This window comes from Delphinus delphis, chromosome 3, assembly GCF_949987515.2.
Source record: "Delphinus delphis chromosome 3, mDelDel1.2, whole genome shotgun sequence".
Classification (NCBI taxonomy): domain Eukaryota; kingdom Metazoa; phylum Chordata; class Mammalia; order Artiodactyla; family Delphinidae; genus Delphinus; species Delphinus delphis.
In genome coordinates, this window is record NC_082685.1 from 8,159,814 (window position 1) to 8,173,896 (window position 14,083).

The 14,083-nt window shown below is 37.1% G+C and overlaps 1 protein-coding gene across 8 annotated transcripts in view; it reads left to right on the forward strand.

Annotated features, from left to right (window-relative positions):
• LOC132422736 (zinc finger protein 426-like) overlaps positions 1 to 14,083 on the forward strand; it is a 28,355-nt gene that overhangs the window by 1,047 nt on the left and 13,225 nt on the right. For all 8 annotated transcript variants that reach the window (XM_060007665.1, XM_060007667.1, XM_060007669.1 and 5 more), the window contains exons 2-4: positions 11,774 to 11,857; positions 12,447 to 12,573; positions 13,177 to 13,263. In XM_060007665.1, the coding sequence (XP_059863648.1) occupies positions 11,828 to 11,857; positions 12,447 to 12,573; positions 13,177 to 13,263 (244 nt within the window). In that variant the 5' untranslated portion in view covers positions 11,774 to 11,827. The remainder of the gene's footprint in view (positions 1 to 11,773; positions 11,858 to 12,446; positions 12,574 to 13,176; positions 13,264 to 14,083) is intronic.

Sequence of the window (14,083 nt, forward strand, 5' to 3'; positions counted from 1 at the left end):
AGAAAATTTAAAGTAATAATGTCACCTTCTATCTACTCTGTGAAAACTAAAATCCTCCACATTGCTCTGAAATACACTTCTGAGTGTCTTTGGATCTGAGATGCAATCAGGGTTTATATACGGCAATTTTTTTGTGTCTTTTAGTCTCCTTTAACCTAGAGTGTTGGCCGTTATTTCTCCATTATATTGATTTTTTGAAAAGTAACACGTTTTAAAAAGTCACACATTTTGAAGTTTTTTAAAGTTGAGATATAATTGACATATATTAGTTGCAAGTGTACAACATAATGATTCAATGTTTGTATATCTATTCCGAATTAAGTCTAGTTAACATCCATTGCCATCCATAGTTACAGATTTGTGTGTGTGTGATGAGAACTTTGAAGATGTACTCTATAAGCAACTTTCAAATATACAATACAGTATCATTACCCATAGTCACCATATTGTATATTGCATGTACTCAGGGCTTATTTATTTTATAACTAGAAGTTAGTACCTTTTGACCACCTTTACCCATTTATCCCATCCCACTCTCCCCTCCTCTGGCAACCATAGATCTGTCTATCCATGCATTCTAGTTTTTTTTTTTAAGGTTCTACATATAAGTGAGGTCATATGATCATATGGTATTTGTCTTTCTCTGTCTGACTTCATTTAGCATAGTGACCTCAAGGTCCATCCATGTTGTTGCAAACAGCAAGATTTCCTTCTTTTTTTATCCCATTGTGTGTGTGTGTTGGATATGTATATGTGTGTGTGTTCATGCAAACACACTATGTTTTCTTTCTTTATTCGTAGATTGACACTTAGGTTGCTTCCATGTCTTGGCTATTGTAAATAACATTGCAGTGAACATGGAGGTACATATATCTTTTGAGTTAGTGTCTTTGTTTTCTTCACATAAATACCCAGAAGTGAAATTGCTGTATCATATCATAGTTCTATTTTTAATTTTTTGAGGAACCTCCATACTGTTTTCCCTAATGGCAGCCCCAATTTACATTCCCACCAGCAGTGCACAAGGGTTCCCTTTTCTCCACATCCTCACGAACACTTATTATTTGTTGTCTTTTTGATAATAACCATTCTGAGAGATGTGCTATTTCGTTGCATTGATTTGCATTTCCCTTAATAGTAACGTTGAGCACCTTTTCACATACCTTTTGGCCATCTATATCTCTTCTTTGAAAAAACATCTATTCAGATCCTCTGCCCATTTTTAAATTGCATTATTTGTCTTTTCCTGTTGAATTGTATGAGTTCATATAGTTTGGATATTAACCCCTTAGCAGATACATGATTTGCAAAAATTTTCTCCCATTCTGTAGATTGTCTTTTCATTTTGTTGATGGTTTTCTTTGCCACGCAGGAAGTTTTTTACTTTCACATAGTGCCACTTGTTTATTTTTGCTTTTGGTGCCTTTGTTTTTGCTTTTGTTGTCAAATACAAAAAAATCATCTCCAAGACCAATGCCAAGGGGCTTACTGCTTATGTTCTCTTCTAGGAGTTTTATGGTTTTAGGTCTTACATTCAAGTTTTTAATCCATTTTGAGTTAATTTTTGTGTATGGTGTAAGAGAGTAGTCCAGTTTCATTCCTTTGCACGTGGCTATCCAGTTTTCCCAACATTACATTTTGAAGAGACTGTCCCTTTTCCATCATATATTCTTGGCTTTTTTGTCATAAATTAATTGTATTTGTGTGGTTTTGAATTTCTGGACTCTGTATTCTGTTCCATTGATCTCTGTGTTTGTTTCTGTTCCAGTACCATACTGTTTTGATTACTATAGCATTATAATACAGTTTAAATTGGGCAGCAGGATGCCTTAGCTTTGTTCTTTTTTCTCAAGATCACTTTGGCTATTCAGAGCCTTTTGTGGTTCCATACACATTTTAGGATTGTGTGTTCTATTTCTGTGAAAAACGCCATTGGAATTTTAGTAAGAATTTCATTGAATTTTATATTGCTTTGGTACAGGGGACATTTTAACAGTAATTCTTCCAATCCATGAGCCATGGAATATCTTTCCTTTTATTTTTGTCTTCTCCATTTCTTTCATCTACATCTCATAACTTTCAGTGAACAGGTCTTTCATGTCCTTGGTTAAATTTATTCCTAGGTATTTTACTCTTTCTGATGCAATTGTAAATGGGATTGTTTTCTTAATTTCTCTTTCTAGTAGTTTGTTATTAGTGTATAGAAACCCAATTGATATTTTTTATAAGTTCTTACTTCCTTTATTAGCATAATTTCTTGTTTTTTCAATTTAATTTAGTTTTTATTTTATATTGGAGTCTAGTTGACTTACAATGTTGTGTTAGTTTTAGGTGTATAGCAAAGTGAATCAGTTATACATATACATATATCCCCTCTTCTTTTAGATTCTTTTCTCATATAGGTTATTACATATTGAGTAGAGTTCCCTGTGGTCTACAGTAGGTCCTTGTTGATTATCTATTTTATATGTAGTACTGTGTATATGTTAATCCCAAACTCCTAATTTATCCCCCTGCCATGCAGTTGATTTTTGTATATTGTTTTCGCATACTACAACTTTACTGAATTCATTTATTAGTTCTAACAGTGTTTTGGTGGAGCCTTTTGGGTTTTCTGTATATAATATCATGTTGTCTGCAAAGAGTGACACTTTTACTTCTTCCTTTCTAATTTAGATGCCTTTTCTTTCTTTTTCTTGCCTAATTGCTCTGGCTGGACTTCCAATGCAATGTTGAATAAAAGTGGTGAGAATGGGTATCCCTGTCTTTTTCCTGACTTTAGAGAAGCTTTCAGCTTTTCACTGTTGAATATGATGTTAGCTGTGGACTTGTGATATATGTCCTTATTATGGAGCAGCATTCTCTCTGTACCTGCTTTGTTGAGTTTTTAATCATGAATGGATATTAAATTTTGTCAAATGCTTTTTTCTGCCTCTGTTGAGATTATGATATGATTTTTGTCCCTTTTTTAACTTTATTTTTAACTTTTTAATTTTTTTTTTGGTTGTACCGGGTCTTTGTTGCAGCAGGCAGGCTCCTTAGTTGTGGCACATGTGCTCCTTAGTTGCTGCACATGTGCTTCTTAGTTGCGGTTCACTGGTTCCTTAGTTGTGGCATGTGTGCTCCTTATTTGCGGCTGGCGGGCTCCTTAGTTGTGGCATGCAAACTCTTAGTTGCAGCACGCATGTGGGATCTAGTTCCCCAACCAGGGATCGAACCCATGTCCCCTACATTGGAAGGCGGATTCTTAACCACTACGCCACCAGGGAAGTCCTCAATTTTTGTCCTTCATTCTGTTAATGTGTATCATATTGATTGATTTGCAGATATGGAACCATCCTGTATCTCTGGATATATCCCACTTCATCGTGGTGTATGATCCTCTTAATGTATTATTGATTTGGGTTTGCTAATATTTTGTTGAGGATTTTTGAATCTGTGTTCTTCAGGGATAGTGGCCTGTAATTTTCTTTACTTGTAGTGTTCTTGTCTGGTTATAGTATAAGGATACCACTGGTCTTATAAAATGAGTTTGGAAGTACTCCCTCCTTCCTGTTTTCTTTGGAAGATTTTGAGAAGGATTGATATTCATTCCTCTTTAAATGTTTGGTGAATTCACCAGTGAAGGCTTATGATCCTGGACTTTGGTTTGTTGGGAGGTTTTTTACTACTGGTTAATCTCCTTACATGTAATCAGTCTGTTCAGATTTTCTGTCTCTTCATGATTCACTCTTAGTAGATTGTATGTTTCTAGGAATTTATCCATTTCTTAGGTTGTCCAGTTTTTTGGTGTACAGTTGTTCATAGCAATCTCTTATGATCATTTGTATTTCTGTGGTATCAGTTGTAGTATCTTTTTCATATTTAATTTTGAGCCCTCTTTCTTTTTCTTGGTGAGTTAGCTAAAGGTTTGTCTTATTTTGTTTATCTTTTCAAACCTCTCAGTTTTATTGGTGTTTTCTATTTTATTTTTATTCTCTATTTCTTTGAGTTCCATTCTGATCTTTATTATTTCATTCCTTCTACTACCTTTGGGCTTTGTTTGTCCTTCCTTTTCTAGTTTCTTGATGTGTAAAGTTAGCTTGTTTATTTGAGCATATTGATATTTCTGATTTTATTTTCATGGTGTGTTTAAATGTTTATTCTGTTTCTTATATTTCTATCAACTGGTAATTGGATCCAGAACAACAGCTAGCACACACTGTCTGAAAAGGGACAGGGGACTTTCCCAGTGGTCCAATGGTTAAGATTCTGCACTTCCAATGCAGGGGGTGCAGGTTCGATCCCTGGTAGGGGAACTAAGATCCCACATGCTGCAGGGCGTGGCCAAAAAACAAAAAAAGAAAAGAAAAGGGACAGATAGGAAGTACTTTATGCTTTCCAGGCCACAAGGTCTCGAATTAGTCCATTCTACTTTTGTCGTGGGGAAGTAGCCATAGATCTCAGTAAACAAGTGTATATGGCTGTTTTTCCATAAAACTTTATTCACAAAAAAAGGCCTGTGAGTCATAGTTTGTCACTTACATTTTGGTCTGCAGGCTTCAAAAGATCATTTACAAAATATATCATAGATAATGTTGTATTTCATCAGGAAGACCTAGATTTATAACATTCTTCTGTTAGTGATGCTACATTTCATTACTTAAGGTAATGATCACCAGAGACCTGTATTTTAAAGGTAAACTACTTTCTTCTTGAATAAGAAAGTAATATGTGGGGTGATATTTTGACACTCAGAATATCTTGTTTTCTAACAACCTTTATCAATTATTCTGGCATCTGTGATTTAGCACTACTAACAGTGATCCTCTGTGTATGTTGTTTCACGTTTGTAGAGGTGCATCTTCAGGACTAGATTTTAAAGTTGGGTTTCTAGGTCAAAGGGCCAAAACATGGTTAATTTTTCTGGTATATAAATCCCTTCCATAAATCTTGTGCCATTTGGTAGTTTCCAAATCAACATTAAAATAGGATTAAAATTATTCTGGAGAAACATAAGGAACACATTTTAGTTTTGACTTCAAGGCACTTGTTTTCAAAAATGATATCCAGGGAATTTCCTGGTGGTCCAATGGTTAGGACTCCATGCTTCCACTGCTGGGGGCCTGGGTTCAGTCCCTGGTCAAGGAAACCAAGATCCCACAAGCTGCGAGATAAGGGGGGAAAAAAAGTTGATATCCAGTCCACTTTCTTCCTAAGAGTACTCAAATACGTTTTCAGAAGTACAGTGTTTTGATTTGTATTGTGCACAGACATTTTATATGATTCCTATTTCATTTTGTGTTGTAGTTTTTTTGTTTGTTTGTTTTACTTCAATTTGTGCATATCTATGCTGTAACATTTGTGTGGGGATTGGCAATTCTGACAGTCCACCTAATGAGCTAGGCTGTCTTCGAGAAATAGGGAAACAATGGAGATCGAAATAAGGATAGTATTGCTTCTATGGGGTTTACAGTTTATTTAGGAAGACATTTTAAGTGATTGTTGGCAAGTTTGTTATCTGGACATAATAATGGCTTAATATGAGGGGAGAAGATATATTGGGAGGTGTTGATATTTGAGTTGAGAATGAAAGCATGGATATGACTTAGCTAATCAGGTTGTTGAGCTAAGGTGAGGAGGTGTAGAATGAATGAGAACATTTCAGATGAAGGGAACTTCATGAGCAAAATCCCAGAGAAGTTGCGAATTCAGTGTATTTCCTAAGGTGAGGAAAGAGTTGTCTGAAGCAGAGCAGAACCAGAGAGTGTTGGGAGGTATATTGGAGAGTGGGGGATAGGGCCAAGGGAATTACTTACTCTGAATTATATTCTAAGGCCATGGGAAACTTAGGAAATACTTTAATCAAAGGAGTAATTTGAATCTACTTACAACTCCTAGTTTGAGAATGGTCTTCAGAAAGTATGAAAGTGAATGCATGGAGTCAACCTAGAAGTTTATGATAAATAAGCTTTAAAACACGATGGTGGTAAATTACAATTGGATTATTATTATGGAAAAGGAAATAAATGAAATGATTTGAGAGTTTTATAGAAGGTAAAGTTGAGAGAATTTTAATTACTTGATGAAGTTATTCCTTCATCTGTTGATTTACTAGAGGATATATTATAGTCAGTGCTTGAATGATTAAGACATAGTGAAGAAAACTGAATTCCTCACATTTGTTCACAGACTTGCAGATATAGTTTCCTAAAGACTAAATGGTAATGTTAACCATTAACACCTATGTATAAAATTAAAATGGGGAGGAGATAGAAATGAATCGTTCGTTTATATAAATAAACATATGCATTAAATAAATGCATACATATAATAAGCAAAGAGAAAACGTGCAGAACTACTACCATTCTTGTTTCTCTAATTGGTCTTGAGGTTGTGGTTGACATCCATGGGTTACTTCTTCAACAATCAGTTTCACATTTCCCTTGCCCTCAATGAGACCCTCGCCTGGTCTGGGTTATGTACCTGGTGGAGTGGCCCAAATGTTCATTCCCAGGCACACAACAGTAGTGTTAGCTGGGTCATCCATGGAGAAGGGAAGTCCATATTGTTGAGCCCACAGATAGGCTTTATCCCCTTTAGCATGGCCATTTGGTTCATGGACCCATTGAGGAAACACTGTTTTGGCTGGGAAAAGTAATTCACATCTATGGACTGCATCATTTTGTCCACCTGATTATTAATAGTCTTATTTATAGTGGATTGCTCTTGGTGGACATTCATATAGGACACAAATAACTTTACAGTTTATGTGCATTCAGAGACATCCTTTCATATACTTTTCCCAGACTACTTTTCTTGTCATCAACCTTCCAATCTTGTTCCATTCACGTCTTTGACTCTCTAGTCAAGTGATTGACAACTGTTTGTGAAGCAATGTGTATCCATACATGTGGCTGTTTTTCACTCCAGACCTAGCGACAGCCAAATATACTGCTTGAATTTCTGCCACTGGGAAGATTTTTAATTACTACTGCCTTTCAGGGTCATCCCTTCAGTAAGGATATAGAGCTTCAGGTCTAAACTTCCAGGTGTAACTAGCTTACTATGCAGACCCATCTATAAACCAGGTTTTGTCTCAGCCAGCTCGGTGTAAGGAATACCACAGGAAGCCATAGACATAGACTGAGGAAGAGGAGGTAGTGCAACTGTACTTAGGTGTTGAAAGAGCCTTGGCAGCCTATCATACAATTTACTTGCACTCACTGGAATTGCCTGAGCTTAATCCCCTAGGAACTCCTAGGAGTTTACATGTTCACCAAACTCTTTTGATACACATTTGCAGAGTTGGGCTTATTTTGTATGTAAGCTGTTTTCTCCTACCTTGTGTTGCATACTGTCCTGTCCCCTTGGATTTTGCACTAGTTGTGTGTCCAGAGGCAACGGCAGGTAATTGTGGTGGGTCTCGAGAGTGAGCATTCCTTCCAAGGCATCTGCTCTAAGTGAGATTATCACACATTTGTCAAGCAGAGGAAGGCTAGTATCTTCAGAAACCTAAGAGCAAGCTACTTCCCTGATAAGGGAGGCTCAGAGTGTCTTGGGGTTTCAATATTGTGAGTGTCATCAGGGTCCCCATAGATATCCTTATTTCAAGTTTCCTGTCTCTTTCTTCCCTGATCAGTGCCTCATTTTCACATGAAAAAGTATGTGAGACTGACTTTAAGTATGGTTGAATACTTGAACTCTGCATTTGATTTTTGCAATATCTTTCCCATGTGACCACATGAAATGAGTTTTTAACCTGTCATGGAATCTCTCTGGTTTCAGACTTTGACTTGAGATAGTAGATCTGAGCTTGTCATTGTCTGGGCAACTACACTCAAAAGAATCCATCTCTCACCACAACGATTATAATCACCATTATTGTTGTACCGTTAAGTGTAGCATTCACCTGGTCTCCCAAGGCAAGAGCTGTACCATAATCATCATAGGTGATTGCTTGACAGTTGTAATTCTGTGAAAGTCTTTCCCATTGGCAAGGCTTTTAGCTCTATGCTTGAGTCTAAAGGTTGGACCAAACATATCCCAAAATGTCATCTTTACTACTTTGTCTCCAGGGATCACCTATCTTCACTATTGTGTATAAGTCTGCATGAAATGAAGAGACAGAAATCGTACTTTGATTTAAACAGGAGAAGTAAAGTATAAAATTGTAAAGAGAATTCTGTCATATATCCTAGAGTTCATGGAGAATACCTAAGGAAGGCCAAACTTATAGTGGGGGCCTCTCCCCAAGATTGATTTCAGAGCTTGTTAGAGAAGATATCATGGCAACCCATTGAATGTGAGGAAATTTGCTAGGTTGCCAGGGCCAGAACTAGTTAAGAGTCACTGGGCAAGGATGAAGCTCCCCTCTGGTATGCAGGCAAGCCATGACCAGTATGTAGATGTAGAGAGGGAATTGGGGTGCCACTGCCAGTGCAGGACCTAGAGCACTAAGTGTCCATATAAGGAGGCTTTGGGAAACAAGTGACAGGTGTGCAGATAAGCCGACGCTGGTGTGAGTGCTTGAAAGAAGATGGTGTTCCTCCCACCCTTACATTCTTAGAGTAATCAAATACATTTATGAAAATAGATATATGTTGTATTATGAACAGTTATTTAGGTATAACCTAGGTGTACTTGAAGAGTGATGTGAAGGAGCTCCACTCTGTCAGTCACCAGTTAGTGGGTGCCTTTGGTGTGCCAGACACCGTGCCACTCTTTGTACTGGCAGACACTGACATCCAAAACAGATACAGTGCTACCAATGATATGCCAAAAAAAGAAACTCTCCCCCAAAAAGCTGATCCTTATGTCAGACAACGTTGTCAAGAAGCATTACTACAGATACAGAGGTCATGATAAACAAATCTGTTTCTCCAAAAATATAAAGAATCAAATGCGTATCCACTCAATAATATTGTTGCAAATATATAAAGCATTACTTGAAAGAAGTGGAAGAAGAAATAAACAATTTCAAAATTCTAGTGGGAGATTTTAATGTATTTTGCCCATAGTTTCACTAAACAGTACACAAAAAATCAGTTAAGACCCACATTTGAAAATGCTGTATTAATTGCCTAATATACATATATAACATAATGTATCTAGTAACAGTGAAATCAGAAAGTGCTTGTCTGAGCGCAAGAAGTAAGGAATGGATGGGAAGGGACAAGAAGGCTTTCCAGGGAAATAAATATGTTCTGTTTCTTGTTTAGGCTGGTGATTATACAAGTATATGCAATTATCAAAATTCATCTACTAAATACTTGAGATCTGTGTATTTCATTAGACATTAATTATATCCAACTACAAAATAAACAGAAAAATAAAACATTTTATCAGGTACCGCCTCACTAAACTTACTCAACCTAAGGACTCCTGGTTTGAGACCCCTAGTAGTAAGTACAGTTATAAGGGAGTCTAGACACCTGATTTTTTTTGACCTCATGTATGTATGGGTTTTAGTCTTCTCTACTGAAGAATAAGGACTGTGGGGACAGTGAGGATGAATATGGTCCATAGGTTCATAGGTAATGAACTGTGGAACTTTCATTGTCATCATTCGTATCCAGTTTTGTAGACCAGCATTTGGCCTGGTGGTCTGTGTTTGATATATTAAAGGTTATTGGTGTATAACAAAAAGAAGTTAACTTTTAAATACAAAATGTTAAAAGACAAGAAGCATGAAGAAAGTCTGTGGAAGAAGTAAGTAAACATAAAAGCAAATTTTTCAGTTCCATGAAAAAGGAACTGAAAAATAATATGAAAATGTGATTGTCTGAAAAAATTCATTAAAATAGACAAATGTTGGGCTAAGTATGACAGGGCCTTGCTCCTTGTCCAAGGCAAGGAGAGAGTACAGACCCGTTTGATTTGAGTGTTTCCAAAACGGAGACCCATGGAGGCTTCCCCGTACTTTCATGTATTCTGAATTCTTTTGTAAAAAGTTTGACAAATTTTTTTCTAATCTTTTTGGACCAAGTGTGGAAGACCTAATGATTTCCCCTTTCTTTCTTTATCTGGCCCGGGAACTAACAATGTGTGTGTGTGTGTGTGTGTGTGTGTGTGTGTGTGTGTGTGTGTGTATGTGTAGGATACCCTTTATTTTTTTTTACCTGCTTGATTGTTTTCCCATGTTACTAATGAATTGATATATCAATTATTAGTTTATTGTCTATCTTCCCTAATAAGAATGGTGGATATTTAATGCCTAGAATATTTTCTGTATATGTTACTGCTCTCAACTGATTGCCTAGCACAAGGTTGTTGAAAGAAAGGAATAATCCAGTGATAAGAACTAAAGGAGGCCTAGAGCTTCAAACTTCTCCAACATCCATCAAGAGAAGCTCAAGGATGTTGACCAAATAGAATGTATTTTTTTCCCTTCATAAGCCCAGCAGCAGCCTACACCAGTGCTTTTCCAATATAAATATAATGTATAGACCACGTATATAATGAAAATATTTTCAGTACCCACAATAAACAAAAATGAAGATTATTTATATGAATATATTTTATTTTATCTCATATATATTAAAATATTACTTAAACAGTCAATTTAAAAATTTAGATATTTTAATTTTTTTCATTTGAAGAGTTTTAAATTTACTGGACACTAAATTTTTATCATATATACTTAATTTCTGCTTAGAGCATACATAATTTACAGTTGAAAGAGTAGATTCCAGTATTCAAGTTGTTCCAAACATATAGGTAAGCTGTAAGCTCCTAATGAGATATCTGGTACATAATGTACTCAATGAATAATAATTGATGTTACTGATATTCTTGTTGTAGAGCATACTCTTTTAGTAACTATGTTATCTACATAGAAAGAGCTAATTTATGATGTTGTGTGTGAGATAACTAATATTTGTTGATTAATGATTGATATGAAGCAGGACTCCAGATAACCCCATCTCCAGGGGCATGGAGATGTCCCTGTCCACTTGTATTCATAAGCTGCCTGACATGATCTTGACATCAAAGAAAGGAATTTTCAGGCAAATTTCACCATCATTGCAACATGACAGCTATATGTCCCATGTGAAGTCCCTATTAATGTCCTTTTTCAGAGACTCTACTTTAGGATCTGCCAGTCTTTTGGTCTGGGCCTGAGCAGTCATGCTTCTGGTTCATCTAGGAATTGCTGAAGGGAGCCAGATAATGCTGTTCTCTAACTCGGCTTTCTGGTATGCGCATTTAGGTAGAGTTGCTGCATAATCTTTTTTTGTTTGTTTGTTTTTTGGTTTTGTTTTTGTTGTTGTTGTTGTTTTTGTGGTACACGGGCCCCTCACCACTGCAGCCTCTCCCGCTGCAGAGCACAGGCTCCGGACGCACAGGCCCAGCGGCCATGGCCCACGGGCCCAGCCATCCCGTGGCATGCGGGATCCTCCCGGACCGGGGCACGAACCCGCGTCCCCCGCATCGGCAGGCGGACTCTCAACCACTGCGCCACCAGGGAAGCCCTGCTGCATAATCTTATTCAAGTATTTTATTGCCTTGACAAATGAAGAGTCACATTACTCAGGTCTTAAGGTTGCTTCCCTGTAAAATGAACCCATTACTCTTTTCCTGATGGGCAGCATGGCTCACCATCCCCTTTTCTGGCTCCAGGTGAGACAGGACTACTCTGGCATTTCACAGCAGTGGTGTGTATATATGTGAGATTTCTTGAGTGTGCAAAGGATAATTGGGAATTTCAAGCTAGAGTTGAATGACTTCCAGGCAGTGACTGTGGGAATTATGATTATCTCTGGGTACTCATGCCTTCTTTCTTTTCTCCTAGGTGTTCTAAGGACCCTTTCGCCTTCCTGAGGAAAAGATAGAGGCAGAAAGGATAATGGCTGAGTGTTTGAGAAGTTGTTCTCGGGTAAGAAGCAAGTCTATCCTAAAAAATGAGCTACTGTATCCACCAGATGGACACATTCTGTTTTGGTAGGCCTGTGTCCAGAGCTTCTTAAAGAAATAAAGCCACTGCAGGACTCAGTCCCTGATGAATTCCCTCCTTAAGTGGAAGCTCATACTGGTGACACATTACCCTGAATAATCTCAGTATTTCAGTAATGACTTCCTAATCTTGCCTCTCATGATGGTGACTGCATATTTTTTGTTTTGCTTGGTGCTCTTACACAGTAAGGAAGATGACTGTGCATTTCTCAAAGAATGTATTCATTCATCAGCGTTTACAAGTGCTTCCAGTTGGCTTAGGACTATGCTACAGGAGAGAAACAAAACACTTTAAGGCTCATTCTTTTGAGATAAGTTCATGTATTACATGTTCCATTAGAGCTGTAGTTGAGGGATATCAATCATGAGTGAGTGTAGATAGAAGAGAACCTAGGACGATTGTGTCCTGGGGGAGATGATGAGAGACATTGAATCATGGGTCACCCGTCTCCAGTCCCTACCATTGGTGGAGGGCTTACTTTACTGAAGCTAGTATGTGTGTGATGGTTTAGGACTCAGTGACCTTTGCTGATGTAGCTGTGGACTTCACCCAGGAAGAATGGACTTTACTGGACCCCATTCAGAGAAAACTATACAGAGATGTGATGCTGGAGAACTACAAGAACCTGACCACAGCAGGTAAGGCTGCCATCATTCCTATAGCGTCTTAGAGAACAGATATATGTGATGCACTTACTGTGTTGCAGCATGGGTGATGTTACATATGAATATAATGGAAACTAACAGACACTGTTCTTCACATGAATGGGTTTTAATTCGGTTGGCATCTGAAAATGTGCTTCTAGGACTAGCATTATCACCATCGCTCTTAGAAATGTGCATTCTCAGACTCCACCTTTCACCTACTGAGTGAAACTGTGGCATTGGGACCCAGTCATCTGTGTTGTGACAGACACTGGACTTGGTTCTCATGGACACCAACGTTTGACACTCATTGGTGTATTGGTTTCTCCATGTGAATGAACATCTTTTTTTGCACTTACTTTGTTTCCCATATCAAAAAAAGTCTTAAGCTTTGTAATTGTTTATATCATTCTGAATGTGGGCTTCAGGGGCCAGAGAGAAACAGTCTTTGTGGAGAACAGAAGGAGGTGAATTTCCTGTTTTATCCCTTCTGAAATAGTTTTACCACAGTTTTAGACATATAGGAGCTGATTCATTGGACAGTTTCTTCTATTTTTCTGGAGCTTCTTTCATTAATTTATCTTTCCTCATAAACAGGATATCAATCATTGAAACCCACTCTGATCTCTTGGTGGGAACAAGAAGATGATTTGAGGACAGCGGAAAGAAAAGGAGTCCTCCAAGGTGAGTGATTCCTGATCAGTGAAAATTTCAGTGTCTTTGGAATAATAATGAGGAAACTTGTAAAGATGTGCTTTCTCACAGAAGGCTGAGGTCACTGGTCTCTGATGTTTCAGGATATATTCAAGTTCTCATATGTACGTACTTCACATTTACTCACAATTTCTTATGAGCTCACAAAATGGTTTGTTCTTTCTTTATTTTAATATAATTTTATTGAAGTACAGTTGATTTACAACGTTATGTTAGTTTCAGGTGTACAGCAACTGATTCAGTTTTATATATATATATATATATATATATATATATATATATATATATTCATTCTTTTTCAGATTCTTTTCTCATATAGGTTATTACAGAATACTTAGTAGAGTTCCCTGTGCTATACGTTAGGTCGTTGTTATCTATCTTATGTATAGTAGTGTGTGTATGTTAATCCCAAGCTCCTTATTTATCCCACCCTCCCACATTTCCCCTTTGGTAACCATAAGTTTGTTTTTGATATCTTTAAGTCTGTTTCTATTTTGTAAATGAGTTCATTTGTATCATTTTTTAAAATCAGATTCCACATATGAGTGCTATCATATGATATTTGTCTTTCTCTGTCTGACTTACTTCACTTAATATGATAATCTCTGGGTCCATCCATGTAACTGCAAATGACATTATTTCATTCTTTTTTACAGCTGAGTAATATGCTATTGTACATATGTACCACATCTTTATCCGAAATGGCTTGTTCTGTTTCTTTTTTTAACTTTATCATTTTGATGTAGGCTATTTTTCCTAACATTCCTCTTTTCCTTCACTGATAATATTC